The following is a 19310-nucleotide window of genomic DNA, read 5'->3' as shown; positions in this document are numbered from 1 at the left end:
TTTTTTCCTGGTTTATATGGTATCTCTGAGTTGGACAAGTCAAAGACAAATTTAAAAATACTAGGGTTTTTTTTTAAATTTGTTTCAATAATTAGTATTCCTAAAACTGAAAGAAACAGTAGAAAATAGATTAAGTCCTTCCTTGAGAGATCAGGGAACTCTGAGCCAAAGGGAGAAGAAGTCACTTAAGCCAGAGCACAACCCTACTTAGAGCTTGAACCTAGATCTGCTACCTGGGTTAGCGTTTGTTCCACTGGGCTATATTTACCCATTATGCTTATTATAATGATTTGATGGTTTGTTTGGTCATTGTATAGACACAGTCAGTCTCCAAGTCAAAAGACCAGGGTTCATGGACTTTACCTGATACATCTTAGCTGTAAAATCCTGGGCAAGTCAGTTTACCTCTTCAGGGACTAAGACCATGCATCAGTAGAGGGAGTTTTCAGTAGGAGTTCCTTACGTCAGTGAATTTTCAAGTCCAATTTCCTTCCTCCACTCTCCACCATAAAAAGTACATATGTATATCTATATGATATATCTCTATATATACTAGTTTTTAATGTAAATTTTAAAAATATTAGTAAACTAAAGTTGTACTCTATAATTGGCTTTTTTTAACCGAGAGATGGAACGAGAGAGAGAGAGAGAGAGAGATGTCATACTGTACAAAGACTACTCAGCCACAAAGAAAATGTTCAGTCCAGAATCTCAAGAGGGTCCAGGTACACAACTAAGTGAACTGATTTCAGGTGGTAGAACTTGCATTCAAAGATGAAATGTCCTTTGTCAGGGAAAAAAATCAAATAGTGATGTTGCTGCTCAGTTGTTTAAGACTCTGTGGGTCCTATTTGGGGTTTTCTTGGCAGAGACACCAGAGGGTCATTTCTTTCCCCAGCTCATTTACTATAATAAACTGAGGCATACAGGGTTAAGTGACTTGTCCAGACTCATATTACTAGAAAGTATCTGAGGCCATATTTGAACCCAAGAAGATGAATCTTCCTGATTTCAAGCCCAACACTTTATCCACTGTGCCACCTAGCTGCCCCTCTCCAATTAGTGATGAGAGACCTCTAATATTAGAGAGAAAGAGAGAACTATCTCCTGAGGGTTTCATCTGGGTGTGACTAGGGGGTCTGCCTTTTCCATGTCACTGCTCCTCTGGTCTCTGTGGTTCTCACAGTCAACTTCCTTGGACCTCTTCCTCATCTTTCTCCACTTGAATTCTGGCACACACACACACACACATTTATTTCTTGAGATAACTTCCAAATAGAAGAGCACCAAAAATACTCTGCCATTAGATGGTGAGATTCTTGAAAACAAGAACTATCTTTTACCTTCCTCTGTATCCTCAGCACTCACCATAGTGGTTCACAGGAGTTGCTTAATTAACATTTATTGACAGACCTGTAAGCCTTTGGCAAGTCTAGATTGTATGTCTTTGTATTCTCAGTTCCTATAATATAGTAGGCACTATTAGGCTAATTGACTGACTTCTCTGTGGTTTACTTTAGATGCTAAAATTTAGTCATCTGTCTTTTTTTTTCCTTCCACAGTATTTTCTTCTCTAAGCCTTGGCCTGCTCCCCGAGCGATCGGCTACTCTAATGGTGTATGAAGATGTCGTCCAGATAGTCTCAGGATTTCAAGGTATATTTAGTATTTTAAAGAGGCTGATGGCAACTTGCAAACTCAGCTCAACCTTGCCAGTGGCATGTCATAATGTGTCTGCTGACAGGAAACATCACTAGCTAGAAAGAATATGTTAGACCATTAGATCGTTAGTTGACCTTGAATGAACTTCTTTTAGGCCCAACTGGTTTTTCTAGGGCTTGTGGACCTCTTGACTAGCCTGACTGCTTAAATTCTATCTAAATGTGAAAGGTCCTCTTATTAAAGCTTAGAACTCTAAATGAGGATTTTTATTGCTTACATCATTTAATATCCTTCCCTCTGTTAATCATGCCCGGCTTTTCATATTCTTGTTGTTGTTCAGTCATTTCAGCTATGTCCAACTCTGTGACCCTATTTGGGGTTTTCTTGCAGTTTGTCACTTCATCTCTAAATTATATGCACACATATACATATCAATAGATAACCTTTCATTTTGTATATAGTTGCTTTCATGTTTTTCTCCCTATTAGACTGGAAGCTCCTTGAGGGCAGGGATGGTTTTTTTACCTTTCTTTATATTTCCAGTGATTAGCTAGTATCTGACATGTAGTAGAGACTTTATAAATGCTTGTTGATTGACTGACTTCAGTAAAGAAACACCATTTCCAAGAGTTTCAAAACCTTTTTGACTAAACTCTTATGTTTGCAAATATTTAACCTATCCTATTTCATTCCTTACTTCAGACATGGAAACTAAACTACAGAGCTTAATTGCCTTGTCCTTGTTGCAGGAAATCCTCCCCAAAGGTGGGAGGGGTAAACATATCTCTGATGAGATGAAGGAGGAAGGATACCTCTGAACTGAAGAGTTTTATTTCACATGTACCTTGCAGACAGAGATTAAAAAAGTCACATTTTCTGAATCCTCATTTCCAGTCAAAAGACATTCCATTTTATGTCACATTAGCCAGTGTTGTTATTATTGTGGACATGATTTCTGTTGTTTTATACAGAAAACATCTGGATGTGGCATTGTGCTCCTTCAAATGTGATGAACATTTCTACCACAAATCTTTGTTATCACAGAATGACAAAGTCTCAGAGCTGGAAGGAACCCCAGAGGCTATATAGTCTAACTCCTTTTTAACCCTTTACAATAAGTGATAAAAGGTCATCAAAGTTTGACTTGAAGATCTCCAATGAAAGAGAATCCGTTCACTTCTAAGGCAGATCATTCCCCATTGACAGAACTTCAGTTATTCAAAAATGTTTCCTAAAATTGTTGTTCACAGTTTCCATCCCTTTACCTCTGGTTCTGTTCACTAGGACTAGAATTCTTAACCTAGCATACTTTAAAACACGGATAGATGGATGGGATGGATGGAGGGATGGAGGGATGGAGGGAGGGATGGATGGAGGGATGGATGGGATGGATGGGGGATGGAGGGAGGGATGGATGGAGCAATGGATGGATGGAGGGAGGGATGGATGGAGGGAAGGATGGATGGGATGGATGGATGGAGGGAGGGATGGATGGAGGGATGGATGGGATGGATGGATGGATGGATGGATGGAGGGATGGATGGGATGGATGGATGGAGGGAGGGATGGATGGGGGATGGAGGGATGGATGGATGGATGGAGGGATGGGATGGAGGGATGGTTGGAGGGATGGATGGGATGGATGGATGGAGGGAGGGATGGATGGGATGGATGGAGGGAGGGATGGATGGGATGGATGGATGGATGGATGGATGGATGGAGGGATGGGATGGAGGGATGGATGGGATGGAGGGATGGATGGAGGGATGGATGGAGGGATGGATGGATGGAGGGATGGATGGGATGGAGGGATGGATGGAGGGATGGATGGATGGAGGGAGGGATGGAGGGAGGGATGGATGGAGGGAAGGATGGAGGGATGGATGGATGGATGGGATGGATGGATGGATGGATGGGATGGATGGATGGATGGATGGATGGGATGGATGGAGGGAGGGATGGATGGATGGAGGGATGGATGGAGGGATGGATGGATGGATGGGATGGATGGGATGGATGGGATGGATGGATGGATGGGATGGATGGATGGACAAATAGTTGTCTTGGAATATAGCTGATTTTTTTATAATCCTTTGTACTTTATATCACATTTTTAAAAACATTATTTGGAGAAGGGTTGGCCAGCTTGCCAAAAGGTCCCTGATCTCCCCCCCAAAAAAAAAAGTTGAGGAACCCTCCTCTAGGGTGGAGTAGAGAAGTTTGTTCCTCTTCCCATATGACAGCCCTTCAGATACTTTATGACAATAATCTTAAAGATGAGAGTGAGAGGAAATGATTGAAGGGAGAAGCTCCTGAAGGATGCAGGAGACTTGGGATCATCATCACATAGAGGGGTTAGCCTCAATAAAAAGAAACTACCTTTTCTCAGGAGTGGATGGAGACAGGGAACAAAATAAAAGAGAATATTTTGAGTGAGAAAAGGGAGCCCAATAGAGTAGTGTACAAAGTTCCCTGCTGCTGAGAGGGAGGGGTTTGGGGCTTGAGGAGAAGAAATTTTGGAACTATCTTTATCCACTATGCTTCAGTGATCCACTTCTGCTATTTTTTATTCATCACCAAAAGAGATGGTTTCTCTTGGCAACTGCAATAGAGCATTAGACCTGGAGTGAGGAAGATGTGAATCAAAATCCAGCTTCAGATACTTTCTATCTGTGTGACCCTGGGCAAGTCACTTGACTTTGTTTGTTCATCTGTAAAATGGGGATAATACATCCTAGGATAGTTGTGAAGGATAAAAGATAATATTTGTAAATCACTTTACCAACCTGAAAGTTATTGTTGCTGTTATCTGAGCCTATTAACATGAACTCATCAAGCACAGCAAGATGCTCTCTTAATATGTCCCTGTTCGTCTTGGGCATCAACTTCCAAAGAACCAATTTTGTCCAGCACAAAGATAATAATAATAAATATAATAATGACCGATAATAACAAACGTTAATGTTTCTATAGTACTTATATATCCCAGTCAATATTCTTTGCACCTCCCAGTTATTATCTCATTTGATTCCCACAACAACCCTGGAAGGTAGGTAGCTACTGTTGTTCTCCTCATTTTACAGATGAGAAAACAGAGTGTTGAGTGTCTTGCCGTGGATCACACATCTAGGAAGTGTCTGAGGAAGAATCTGAACTCAGGTCTTCCTGGAGCTCTCTCCACTGTGCCACTGAGATCATTTTCCTTGGCACAGACATCAGAAGCAAAGAAATAGTTGGGTAGCATTGTCTTCTCTCTGTCATTGGTTATCATGAACCCATCTACCCTGCCCCATCTTTGAAACTCCTCTTTTCTCCAGTATAGTTAAAGACAATAATGATACCATTTTCATGGATTGTAGATTTCTTAACTCCTTTTGATTCTTTTTGGATATTATTACTCCTCATGTTATCCTCACACAATGCCAAGCTTTTGTGTTCATTCCCCATCTCCTGCCGTTGCTTCCTCCTTCTGTACCTCTCCTTTCTAGTCTTAGTGGAAGAGTTGCCCGTTTCTTTTTCATTTCTCCCTCTAAATAATTCTCCTCCTCCCCATCACAACTGAATTGTTACCTCTTGAAAGCTTTCTACCCCTTTTTTAAGCCATGGAGTCCTGCCTATTTTTCCTCTGAGTCTTTTAGATTCTCTTCTTCCCAAATCTAGTCTTTATGTCAAACTATGACTAGTTTTCCTCTCAGATTATAGGATGATGAGTTTGCTGCTGCAGAGTTCCTATTTTTTTCATGTCAGGAACTAGTTCATCCCTCTTCTAAATAAAGCACAAGGCTAGTCAGGAAATTGTTAACTGATGTATTTTGGGCAAAGAGAGGGCAGATGTCCAGCTAATTGAAGACCCTGTCCCCTCCCCTCCCCATCCTTACTATCTCACGCCTTCAGGCCTCCAGTGACAACATCACCTTCCTCTTTGCATTTATCTCCACCATGCTTCCCCTCTCTGGGGTTCCTAGATTTCCTCACAGGAGTAGTTTCTTAATTATACAGTGCAACCCTGCCCCCTCTTTTAATTAGCCTGTCTCTTTTGAGGAGGGCATACCTTTTCAGAACTGGACTCATTCCAGTCAGGAAGCTCATCCCATTGTATCTGAGGGATGACAATGCCAGTAAGAGCCAGGCTGCTTCCTGGCTTTGACATGGGCCACCCACATCTCTTTTTCCCTGGATTTTTACATTCTCAGGCCATAGTTATGTACCTCTACAAATGTATGTATATAATATATATACACACACACAAAAACTTACAGAGAAAATTAAGAAATTCCAGGTGAGGACTGAATGGGTTTGGATGGAGAATCAAGAAAGGCTTGGTATGCTAGCCCTGGAGTCAGAAGGGACGTGAGTTCGAATTTGGCTTCAAACACTTGATACTAGCTGTAATAGGGGCAAATCACTTAACTCCATTGCCCTACCAAAAAAAAAAGACTTTGTGTAGGAGGTAACATTTTAGCTGTCTTAAAAAGGGAACCAGGAATTCTGAGAGGTGTAAGTGAGGAAGATCATTGTAGGCATAGAAAAAGAGGACAGCAAATAAGCTACTGACTAAAGTTCAGAGTACATGAGGGAAAGTAATGTGAAATCAGCCTGGGAAGGGAAGCTGGAACCAGATTATGGAAGACTTGAAATGTCCAACAGAGGAGTTTGTACTTTATCCTCAAGGAAAAGGTAGTGATGCCAGATGCGTGCTCATTGTTACCACCCTTTGAAAGGGTGTCCAGAGGATGACTAGTAGAGAGGAGAGGTTGTATGCAGGGATCAGAATCTGGACAGGGAGTGATGCTAACTTGGGCTTGGATGATGACTGTAGGAGTATAGAGAAAAGAATGAATGTAAGCACTGTCTAGAGGAGGAAAGACTTCCATGGAAGACACTGAGGATGCTTCACCTGCAGAACAGAAGACTCAGACATGATGATCATGACCAAGTTCTTAAGGGCTATCATGGAAAAGGGATCAGATTTCTCTAACTGTTCCTAAAGGTGGCAATAAGCATATAAGGTGAGAAGAGGCAAATGAAATGACATTTGTAAAGGCTCTTGCTGGAAAAGCATTCTAATCAAGGGAAAATATGCTGGATTTGGAGTCAGGAGGGAGGGGAGTGTGGGTTTAGTGCTCTACTATTAACTGAGCTATTGTATAACTTATCTGAATGTCTGTTGTATAACTTCTCTGAATATCAGTTTCCTTATCTGTAAAATGAGAGGATTAAACTAGATAACCTCTGAAATTCCTCTAAACCAATGATTCTTTGATTTTAAAACTTAAGGTATTGTGCCAACTATTGCACCCAAGGAACTCTTTGTGGGAAAGGGGAGTTTTGAGCTGGAACTCTAAGGATGGCTAGAACTTGGATAGGCAGAGAATGGAATGGCATTTGAGGTGAAGGAAATACTGTGGGAGTGCTAGGGAAGAATAGGAATAGATATCAAAGGTCTCAAGCTTGAACCAGATCAAAAGATAAAATACAATTAACAAAATAAGTAAAAATATGATACAACATGATGCTAATTTGGGTTTTCCAAGTCAAAATGTCATTCATAGAGATCTCTTCCTATTTGAGTTGACTACCACTGAGGTATGTGGCATAGTCAGATTGCAACATATAGTTCAGATAGGAATATAATTGGCAATGTTTGTGGAGGCAATTTGGGGTTATATTGTAGAGAATCTTGACTACCACAAGCCCAAAGACTCTGGACATTTTCCTGTCAGCATTGGGTAACCAGTGATGGTTTGTGAGCAGTAGAGTAACATTATGGAGCCAGAATTTTAGGAAGATTAATTTTGTGTGCAGAATGGATTGAAAAGAAAAGGAGATCAATCATTTGGGAGACAGCCTGAGTTAAGGATGTGGAAGGGGGGATGTAATGGAACTAGCAGATATGAGATAGATCACAAAGGAAGAGCCGCCAAGACTTGATGACAGATCAGATATGGGCAAACAGGAAGGAGTGAAAGATGACTCAGGTTTCCAGCCTGGCTGACTGGGAGAATGATGCTCCTAATGACAGAAATAGCAGAGTCAAGAGTGCGAGTCGGTTTTCAGAGAGAAGAGTTCACTTTTCAGCATATTAGGTTTCAGATGACTTCAGACCATCCAAATGGAAATGTCTAGCCAGCAGAAGGTGATAGGCAAATAGAGCTTAGAAAACAAGTGGTCCTGAAGATGCAGATTTGTGAGTCATTCACTGAGAGACGAGCATTGAAACCATGAGAATTGATGAACTCTCTGAGCTTGGGAACTGGCCCAGAGCTTAGTCATTAAAATCTCTTTGTCTTAGAACCTTTCAGAGTATTAAGTACATACAGGTCCTGTCTGCTCAGCTGACTTAAAAAAAATTAAACTATTATTAGCCTTTCTGTCTCTGTACTATCAACAAGATTTGGTGAATGTCTTGAAATGAAACAGCACTTCAACATAGGGTTTGGAAATGGCATAAACTCTGAGGGGTCTCTGGTACATTTCTTTGTTTTTCCCAAGTAGAAATCTGAAGCCCACAAAAGTGAAGAGATTTAGTGAAGATTGTACAGATGTGTGCCAGAAAACCCATTGATCAGTTCTTAAGTTTGTCTATTAGTAGCAACTCTATTTCCAGAATCAAAAATAATTCTGTATGACTGCCAGAAAGACACTATTAGTCAGTTACATGAATAAATGATGCTAACCATTTGGATTTTTTCAGACTCCTTAAATTTTTTCAATTTGTTTTATTGATGTTTTTGTTTTTTATATCACCTTAGATTTCCTATCATCTCCCTTTTCCTTCTCTCAAAGACCTATTTCTGATAGCAAAGAATTTCTTTATAAAAAATGAATAAGAGAAAAATTTCAGCAAAATTGATCAAGGCAGAAAATATCTGATTTTTATATGCAGTGTTTTAAACTTGGGATCTTTTTAAACCATAAAAATAATTCTGTAACTTCAACTTCAGTAAATAAAACTCAAAGAGCTAAAAATTTTCCCTAAAATATAAAGGATTATGGTCACCCTTTTCTCATGGGTACATATTGTGATATTCAGGAGTGAGCTGGAACTCTGGGTGAGTTCACCCCTATGCCATCTGTTTAGAAAGCAAATGGAGCTTGCAAATTATGTGGGTCAGGGCATGGTATCCTGTGTATTCACAATTTGGTACCATCAGCTTTGCATTTCTGGGGAAGTGGAGGGAAGATTTTGTAGCCTGCCAGACCACCAGACAGATCCCTGTTAGACTTCCATTTAATAGGTCAGATCAGATCTGTCAGTGCCCATGCCCAGGGGCTGGTTTGACTCAAGTGAATTGTAGCTACAAATAGGCCAACTCCCCAAAGTAAGGGTCATAGAATTATAGATGAAGAGAGATCATTGAGCCCAATGCCCTTATTTTACAAATAACCAACCTAAGATATGGCTATAAGTGACCTGCCTGGGGTCACATAACTAGCAAGATTTGAATTCTGGTCTTCCTGATTCTAAGTCCACAATTCTATCTATTTACACTACTTGATTTCTAGTGGATAGACATATCTTCAGAACATGCATAAGAAGTTCATTGTTTTTGCTTTGTACCTCTCTCTACTTCCAACTTTGAAGATTGAGTGGTAAAATCCCCCATATTTTTATTTAATGAAGCTAATTTCTTTGTGCCACAGGTATTGTCTCTCCTCAACCAGAAAACTTAGTAAAATGAATTAATTTCATAATAAAACTGTTCAAGTATTGCTTGATTGGAAAACCAACAAATAAAAAAATGGCTCCAATTTTTCTGTGTTCTTGAAGAAAAAGAAACATGAAATTTTACATTTAAAGAAATCCTAAATACAAAAACTGTTCCATAGCTGTCTCCCTATAGAATTTTCTTTTGTTCTTCATTGGAAGCATTGTAGTATAGCTGTGGATTTTTTTTTAAATTCCTCACTCTGCACAGGATGCCATTTTTTGTATCCTCAGAATTTAACACTTGGGACCTGGCCCATAGTGATTAATGCTTGACTGTCATATGCTTGAGGCCCCATCTATATCATGTAGTCTCAGGTGCCAACTGTACTGGCACCCAATGCAACAGATGAATATCAAGAGACTGGGATCCTGGCCTCAGCAAATCCCTTTGTCTCTCTGACCCTCCTTGATTTCACCTATAAAATGAAATGCTTAGATTAGAGATTACATAATCTCTAGGATTCCTAGAGGGAAAAAAATCACTTTTAAAAACTTCACAATTCCCTTTCCTAGCCTGTCCCATCAATTTGCTCCTCCTTTTCCCAATTATCAGACAATCATTCATTCTCCCATCCCAGACTTTTTTTTCTCTTCATTCCTGTCTTTCATCTTGTAGCCAATTCACCCTTTTCTCTCCTGCTGATTTAGCATGTCTGGAGCAGCTGAGAAACTGGGACTGTGTGATATCCACCAAATTTCAATGATAAGGCAATCTATTCAGTGTCCAGAATTTAAAATAAAAAATCCAGGAATATCCGGCTCTCTTCAAGTGTTATAAATGGATGTGGGCCAGACAAGGTTGTAATACTCCCTAAGGAGAGAGAATGGAGAGTATCCAAAGGTAGTCTTGGCAGTGATACAGTCGAATTAGTTAGCTGTGGTCAGCCCTGGTAATCACAGGAGCTGGACACCACTTTATTGTTTAATCACCAGAGTTGACTTGCTGTTCACAAAGCTAAGTAGCCACCTTCTGCCCAAGACTGTTTCCATTCCCCACCTAGGATTTAATGTTTGTCCCTTCCTCCAAAAAAGACACGTATGTATTTTATATGTAACTTTAGAGAGGTAGTAAAGTAGACAAAAGAGGTAGTTCTGATACCTATTGCAAAAGGTACTGTCCAGTGTTCTCCAGAGGAGTCAAACTCAATAGGCAGTCAGCAAAACCCCTAATTGAAGCTAGAACCAGATAAAAATGCAATTGGAAAATGCTTAACAAAATCAATAAAAATGCAACACAGCATAGATAATGTTAATTTGTGGTTTTTTGAAGTCAGTGTACACAGACATTACCACTGCTTAGTATGCCTTGTTGGCAATGAGCAGCCCATAGGTAGGCTTTGCTAAATGACAAAAATATTCATAAGATCCTCATAGTCATAGATTAGAGGAGGGCCTCAGACTAACCATCACCCCCCCAATCTTACAGGTGAGGAAACTTAGAGCCAGGAAGGTGGAAAGGGGTCAAAGTCTCACAGCTAAGCATTTGAATCCTGGATTTCTGACTCCAGAGCTAGCCTCATTTCTACATATTCAGTAAATCTTTATTAAAGAGTTACTATATGCCATGCCTTAGGGATCCTAAAAGAGGCAAAAGACAATTCTTACCGTCAAGGAGTTTAGATCTAATATCTTATATAACAGTTTTCAATTGCTTGTAGAAAAAGCATTGTTGAAAAACCCTTTTCACTGAAAAATTCTCTAATTATGTGGCTGAATTTTTGCTCTCATGGCTTAATAAACACGGCTTCTGTTCCTTCTCACAGCTCCATCTTAGCTGTGTTCAGTGACGAGTTCCCATCACAACTCTATTCTTCACTTTAAGGTGTGATCTTGGAAAAGTCACTTCCACTATGTGCCTCTGTTTTTTTCATCATTAAAATGAAAGGATTGGAATAGTTTGTCTCAAAAGACCCTTCCAGCTACAAATCTTATGAAAAAGCTGCACTTTATAGGTTTCTGTCCTTGAGAAGTCTAATCCCAAGCCACTTCTTCTTTGTGTGACTTGTGGTTGCAAACATGTGGATGCTAGAACCACAAACAGTGTTGGAGTGGGGCTTTCCCTGAGGATCCAGAAGCATGCTTCTATTAAACCACACAAGGGAATAAGCCATCCTTGTAATTTGGATAGTTCATTTATTTAGACTATAAAGTCACTGTTTCCCATTTATAACTGGAACCTAGCTGAAAGCAATTTCTTCTTTTTATAATATCTCATTTGTATGCTAACTTTAAAAAAACATACATTATCCATAATTAATTGGCCTACCTCCTGATTTTGATTATGTTTAGCTTCAATTCTCATCCCCCCCAGCCCCAAATAGGGATATAATATTTATAATACTCCATTATTGCACTCTTTTAAAAAGAAGAATTCATTTTAATGGAAAGGTAAATGACCATAAAGCTCAATTTTGGCTGCTTCTACTTATTGGAATTACGATGCTCTATAAAATTTCATAATGAAAAAAAGTCCTTGGAGAGAATTTTAAATTGTTAAATTTATTGTCATTGCTATTATTTAGCATACTCTGCTGTGTCTCATGAGATTTCCATTGTTTTAAGGAGAGGGAAAAGAATTAAAATCCCTTCTTATTCAGCCCCATAAAATTATTTTTAACCTATACCCAGGTCTTTTGTTTAGACAAGGACCCAAATTATGTGTCTGATCTTTAGTGTAGCTCATCAAACCTAGTCCCAGGAAAGGATTCTTTGGGGAGTTGGAGGGGACTGCGATGACAGCTCACTTAAAAGACTTGAGGTGATGTGTGCAAATTCACAGATGATACCTTCTTGTCTAGTTCACCACCATGTTAGTGGTTATAGATTTAAAAGAGTTGAGACTATTAGGGAGGACAGGGGAAGCCATTGTTCATTCCAGTTGTTTAATGCCTCAGTGGAAATTTTGTCTTTTGAAATCTTTATAAGCTTCAACAATAAGTAAATTCTCCAAAGCTAATAGGAATTTTCATTTCTGGGGCAGGAAAAAAATAAAGATTTCTTTTGTATGGGTTTTTGTCCCCCTGCCCATCACACATGCACACAGTTACAGAATACATTTTAAAATGTAATTAAGCCTGATACAATGGAATGAACCTGATCTGAGTATCAAAGACCTACATTCTAGGTCCAGCCCCAGAACTAATTAGGTATTTGACAGATCACTGAATTTCTCAGTTTACGCATCCACAAGTGAATGAAATTATATGGGATGAGCTGGAATCACTATGTTGGTTGTGTCTTACTCGTGACCTCATTTGAGGTTTTCTTGGCAAAGATAGCCAGAAATGGTTTTTCCCCATTTCTTCCTTCATCTCATTTTTACAGTTAAGAAATTAAGGCAAATGGGGTTAAATGACTTCCCCAGGGTCACAAAACTAGTAAGTGACTGAGGCTGGATTTGAACTTATGAAGATTAGTCTACCTGATTCCACATCTAATGCTCTATCTACTGTATCACCTAGCTGCCAAAAATCACCATGAGATCATAGATCTAAAACCTTGATTTTAAGTTGTATAGCAGACACCCAGTAAGAGTAAAAGCAGCATATAAAGGGGCTGGAACCTCAAGGACATTCCATATTTCCAGGAGGTTGCCCTAAAGACCAGGGAATTTTCCCTTGGATGAGATTGATTGACTCTCTCACTGATTCTTTTTCTTATATATTATTCCTAGTGAGTGAGCTCATTCTCTTTGTATATTGTTTGATAAATTTTAATCTTTGGACCTTTACTGGTTTCTATTTGTTATCAACTTGAATAAATGTGTTTATTCACTATTCACAGTGTATGATTTGCTATTCACCATTTGTTCTTTGTTTAACTGATATTTTGGGGGGAAAGGTATCAGATTTTCAGATATAGCTTAGACCATTCCCTCCCTTTTAAGGGATAAGTACTTGAATCTTTTTTTATTTTTTATTCTTTTTTTAGATTTTTGCAAGGCAAACGGGGTTAAGTGGCTTGCCCAAGGCCACACAGCTAGGTAATTATTAAGTGTCTGAGACTGGATTTGAACCCAGGTACTCCTGACTCCAGGGCTGGTGCTTTATCCACTACGCCACCTAGCCGCCCTTGAATGTTATTTTATCTTATTTTTTCAGTTACATGCAAAGTTAGTTTTCAACATTCTTCTTTTTTAAGTTTTTGATTTCTACTTTTTTCTGCCACCCTCCTTTCTCTCCCCCTTCCCATGATGACAAGTAATCTAAAATTATACATGCACAATAATCATGTTTAACATATTTTCATATTAGTCATGTTGTAAAAGAAGAATCAGAACTAAAGGGGGGGAAATTAGAAAAAGAAAAAACATAAAACAAGTTTTAAAAAGTGAAAATATTATACTTTGGTCTGCATTCAGAATCCATAGTTTTTTCCCCTCTGGATGTGGATGGCATTTTCCGTCACAAGTTCTTTGGAATTGTCCTTGATCACTGAACTGCCTAGAATCTTGAACCTTATACTGGGGGGGGGGGTTGGGGGGCAGGGAAATATAGACTTTATTCTAATCTGGCATCCCCTCTATGAAAAGAGCAAAGTGACTGCATTCCTGGCCCCCTCAGGGCAGAAGTGCAGGTCTCCCTTCAGAGAGGGCTTAGTAAGATTGGAAACATATCTATTCATGTTTCACTCTGAGCCTCATTTTGGTGAATCTGTGCAGATATACATGGAACCTGCCTGGAAACATGTGCACATATGCTCTCCTTCAGTCCCTTTAATTTTACAACTGAGGGAGCTAATTCCATATTTGTTGAGTGGCTTTGACACCATCATATGACCTTGGGCAAGTCACTAAAATTCAATGGGCTTGATTTTCCTTATTTGTAAAATAAGTTCACTTGAACTAGGTGACCTCTCAGTTTTCTTCCTGATGTAAATCTGATAGTGATGTAGCTTTTGTCATTCCTCTGAAAAGAATGCTGAGAGAACCTTTCCAAGGGCTTGACAAGTGAACATATCCTCTTCTCATGCTCAATATTTGTCCACCATAGGGATTTTCCCTTTAGCAGTCCTTGGTTTTTCTCTCTAAAGACTTGCTAATTGTTTTCAAACAACTGAGTGGAGTCAGGAAAGGGTGGAAGAACAGAAGGAGATGAGAGTTCATTTTTGTGAATTGTTAGCCCCCCAAAATGTCTTTTTTTTTTCATGAAAACTGGAGGGTTTAGTACAACTCCAAGTTTGCTTTTGTACACTTCCCTCATTCATAGGAAAGATTTCAATTTGTTCTCTGTTTTTGAAAGCAAAAAAAATTTTCACTACTTAACTCCAAAATTAAAATTTTTTGAAGGTTAAATAGAGAGATTGGATAGGAATATGTTTTGAATTGTTTGGTTTTGAGGACAAGTTCTGACTCATCTCCTAAACTTTTGATGAACCTAAAGGGATCTCAGTGTTTTAACCACCCAGGCACATTGTGATAAAGTTAAATAGGAAGAGTAAACTTTAGTAATTCTCTAACCTGTTTGTGCTTCCACTCTGTTCCTGCCAATGTAGCCCATGGGATTAAGGCGGGACCATTAGCATTTGGGTACCAGTACCTCCTATAGTTGTGAATAGTTGAGAATATAACAGAAAAAACATGAGGATTAGAATTAGAAGATATACAGCTGTGAATTCCACCCTCTTTATTTATGAGGGCTTATTCAGTGAACCTCAGTTTCCTCATCTGCAAAATAAGTTGGAGGTCAAATGAGACAATATATGAAGCATTTTACAAAGCTTAAAAGTATTATATAATTATCAATTATAACAATACTTCTGCATACCCTTATTTTCCAAATCAGACCACTTTGGGAAATTTAGTAATCTGAATGCTGAGGTAGATGTAAGAGCATGACTGTTTGTCATTGTAAAGTTCCATTAAACTAAATAAAAGGTTCCATTAAGCTGGCAGATTAGAATCATTTATGAACATTTTTCCCCCAGATATTGGTATTCTGTTAAGTTTCTTTAAGTCACTGCTTTTCTCTCTGTTTAGTAGTCCCCAACCAAGGGTATATGTATAAGAGAGACAGAGACAAAGACACACACACACACACACACACACACACACACACACACAAACACAAACACAAAGATGCAGAGAGAAAGTCAGAAACCATCTTTCTGAACGGGGTTCCCAGCCCAAGCATCTTATTGTGAATTTTTCTTAATGGAATATAAGGTCTCTGGGATAAGTGGTATAAATAGCGTTGACATGGACAGATGTTTAACCCCACTACACACTGCTTTTATTTAGCCTTCTACTTTGGCCTGAAAGAGGACAAGATAAGTCTGTCCTATTACTCTTTTTTTTAAAAGCGCCTTGGGCTTTATTTCCCAAATGTTAGGAATGTTCTCTAAAACTCCCTGGTATATATTTCACACAGCCCTTGCCCTCAGGGTTTATGGAGTGGGTAACACAGACTGTACTGTTTCCACTGAAGTACTTTGGAGGAAAGTGATTCAAACCTCAACAAATTCAGTGTCACTGAAAAGACTCATAGAAGAAATAAATACTTGAGTAGGTTTTTGGGGAGGGGAAACAGAAGCCAATGGTTGATTACGAAATAAAGAGAGACTCAGTCTCAGAAGGCAGTATGGAAAAAAAAAGAAACAAAGGAAACAGGCAACATATGTAGGCAGAGAGAAGGAAGCATAGAAAGGGTGTGGGGGAAGCCGCCAGCTAATTGGGAGGGCAAAGAGCCTTGATGGTGAGTACAAGAAGCTTGAACTTTATACAGACTAAAACTAAAGGGATTTGAAGGGAGCTGCAGAAATTTGATTTTTGTCCTCCGGATTTTGCAAAAAATCTTAGAAGACTCAAAAGGCAGAGTGGAACAAAACCAAGGTTGACCAGTTGACCAAGGTTGACCAAAGTTGTCCAAAATTTTGTAGTGGAATTTCATGAACGCATCAAGTGGGAGTTGACCTATGCTGGTTAAGCTCCCTTAAGATCTAAGATGATGAGGTTTTGTAATTCCTGAATTCAAACTTAGTATAATCCAGATGACTATTTGGAGAAGTGTTAGTTTTGGGGACAGAGGATAGAGAAAGTTCTTTAATGATCTGAGACAGGACTAACATGATGACCTAGTTAATCTTGGTTAATGCTAGCCAGATATTTGAGGACATAGACTTGATTTTAGACTAACTTATGTTCCATGAATCAGAATGCCAGATTTATTCCATACTGAAATTGCCTGGTGGGATTTGACACTTTCCCTGAGGGTGTGGTTAAGGAACCCTGCCCCCAACCCAGAAGTTTAACCTCTAGACCTTACTTCCCCAGCTTTAAGATGTAGACTTTGAGATCAAAGCCTTCTTAGAGTTTTTGATATTCCATGATTCTGTCAGAAGACCACCTAGTTCCTTCCCTTCTTATGTTCATTCTCCTGCCCTTCTCCTGAAGTTATGAGGATCCTCAAGAGCTGGGAAGGACCTTGGGTGGCCAGGTGTAGGGTCATCTAATCCAATTCTGTCATTGTGCAGGTCAAGAAACTGAGGGCTAGAGAGGTAAAGATCATGGCTGTGTCCCAAATGCTTTCTAATCTATCTTCCTCTTTTCTTATCACACTCAGCCCAGCTCAGATTCTACATTTTAGAGCTAAAAGAAAACTCAAAGCCCATCCAACCCACACCTCTCTTTTTACAGATGAGGAAATTGCTATCCTGGAAGATGTAAATGACTTTTTAAAGTCACAAAGATTGTAAGCATTAAAGAAAGAATTGGAATCTCCCACTAGTGCTCTTTACCCTGGACCATTCTTCATCAGAGTTTATCTTTGGCAGGTGCTGAAGCTTCAGAGGGAAACTCAGTGGCACAATGCAATAGATGCTCTGGGCTTGGAATCAGGAAGACTTATCTTAGTGAGTTCAAATCTGGCCTCAGATACTTATCTGTGTGACCCTGGCAAGTCACATAACCTTGTTTGCCCCAGTTTCCTCATCTGTAAAATGAGCTGAAGAAGAAAATGACAAACCTCTCCAAGATCTTTGCCAAGAAAGTCTCAAATGGCATCTTGGAGAATCACACACAATTGAAATGACTCAACATGACAAAGTCTCAGAACATTCATGGGGCAAAAGGAAACAGTCCCTCATTTAATAACACCCACAAATCTAAGGAGGTAATAAAAAAGTACATATTTGAAACCTTTGGTGCCTTCCCAAGAATGACTGGACATATTTGAGTGTGAATTATGAATCTCTAACTTTGCAATATGGTTCTAATCATTTTGAATTATAATAGTGGCAAATTAAGTATTGTTACTTCTAGTTACTGTCATTACAGCATTAGATAAAAACAGGTTAAGGTCTTACAATCAAAGCACCACCTGGAGTAAAGCTAGGGCTACAGATGGTCATCCAAAGTGATTGTTCAACCAGGAGAGCTTTAGTTAAGCTCCATCCTTCTCCTTTAGGGGAAACACATGTGATAAAAGATGCACAGTCTGAAATTTCATCATAAACTTTGTAATATAATCTATTCCAATTAGAATGGGCTTGCTCTCTAGATAGATCTGATGACAAACAGGCACTCTTTCCTAATAATCAGCTAGTAAGTGGCAAGGGTTCTTTTCAGGCAGCATCTCAATTTTTTCTGTTTTTCCAACTTGGCTCAGAATAAACTAGATTTTAATCAGGAGGTTTGTTTAGAATGTTCCTTCTAGTATTAAATCTTGCATAGTTGTTTTTTTTAATAGATCAGTCATCTATTCCATGCATTTGAATACATTTTTAATTTTACTCACATCTATCATCATGTATTTATACAAGAAGAAAATTCACAAATAAAGCCTAGAAAGCATTTTGTTTAAAAAAAAAAAGAAAGAAAAAGCAAATAACATCCTGTGAGAAAACAACCATGACAATGGGCTATTATTTCTAGCCACATAATAGTATGTTGTCACATCTTTGTGTCCGATGATGGGGAAGAGGAATTGGGGGGAGGGGAAGGGAGGTACTGAAACCTTCTAAAAGGCACTGACTTGCTAGTTTCCGTTTTCTAAAAATGGAAGCTGCTCCTTTAATAAGTCATTGGTTCATTTTTGCAGGTGCTCGGCCACAGCCAAGGGTTCACTTCCAGAGACGAGCCCTGAAGCTGCCGGAGAATACCAGCTACAGTGATCTAACTCCCTTTCTCACAGCTTCCAGTGCCCCGGCAGAAGTGGACAGTTTCCCATATTTACGAGGATTAGATGGGAATGGAACAGGTAATTTAAATCTCTTCTCTTCCCTTTCAAACCAAGATTTTCCACATTGGTCCTTGGATATGTTGGGTCATTGTAAACCAGAAAAACTATAGGTTAAAGAGGGGAAAGCTTTCTAGAAATAGGTAGATATTTAAACTGAAAGGAAACAAATTGAAACTCTGCGTTTCAGTGTCTCTTGTCATTTTTTCTTTAGAGACATTTATTGGCTTCCTTTTTATCCATCATTCTATGCTGATTAATACCAAGAACTGAAGAAATAGAATCCATACTATTTGTATAAAAACCTAAACTAATTCAAAGGAATTATTTTTTTATATTTTAAAATATTGAATAAACTAACAGTTTTAAAACTTTTAAAAAACAGAACCTTGAAAACAACTGGAAAAAATAAAATATCAAAATAAATTTTAAAAAAAATTCAGGTTTCTTTACTTCTTTACCTTCTTTCTCCTACTGAAACCTTTATTCCCACTTCCTGGATTATTGTGCTTAAAAGGACCACCTGACTTGATTCAAATATAGTGAAATCCATCCTTACCCATTCAGAAATATGGGAGTGGAAAGGGGGTGTGTTTGTTCTACTTGGGAGAAAAGCAGCCCAAGGTTCTAATGGGTAGTGAGGAATCTATCACCTTTCCTCTTTTTCATTCCTTCTCTCCCTACTACCTTTGCCTTAAATGAGGGGTAATGGTCCTCTAATTGGTCAGTCATTATCTACTACTTAATTTCAAAGACATATGCTGT

General features: G+C 38.9%; 1 protein-coding gene across 1 annotated transcript in view; it reads left to right on the top strand.

The window, feature by feature from the left end:
- The window catches only part of FAM171A1 (family with sequence similarity 171 member A1), a 188959-nt gene that overhangs the window by 105648 nt on the left and 64001 nt on the right, over positions 1-19310 (top strand). The window contains exons 3-4 of the mRNA XM_074192920.1: positions 1563-1655; positions 18408-18566. Of these exons, the coding sequence (XP_074049021.1) occupies positions 1563-1655; positions 18408-18566 (252 nt within the window). The remainder of the gene's footprint in view (positions 1-1562; positions 1656-18407; positions 18567-19310) is intronic.

The sequence above is a fragment of the Macrotis lagotis genome, chromosome 7 (genome assembly GCF_037893015.1).
Source record: "Macrotis lagotis isolate mMagLag1 chromosome 7, bilby.v1.9.chrom.fasta, whole genome shotgun sequence".
NCBI classification, from domain to species: domain Eukaryota; kingdom Metazoa; phylum Chordata; class Mammalia; order Peramelemorphia; family Peramelidae; genus Macrotis; species Macrotis lagotis.
Note: the sequence above shows the minus strand (reverse complement) of the source record. Positions and strands in the feature narration are given on the sequence as shown.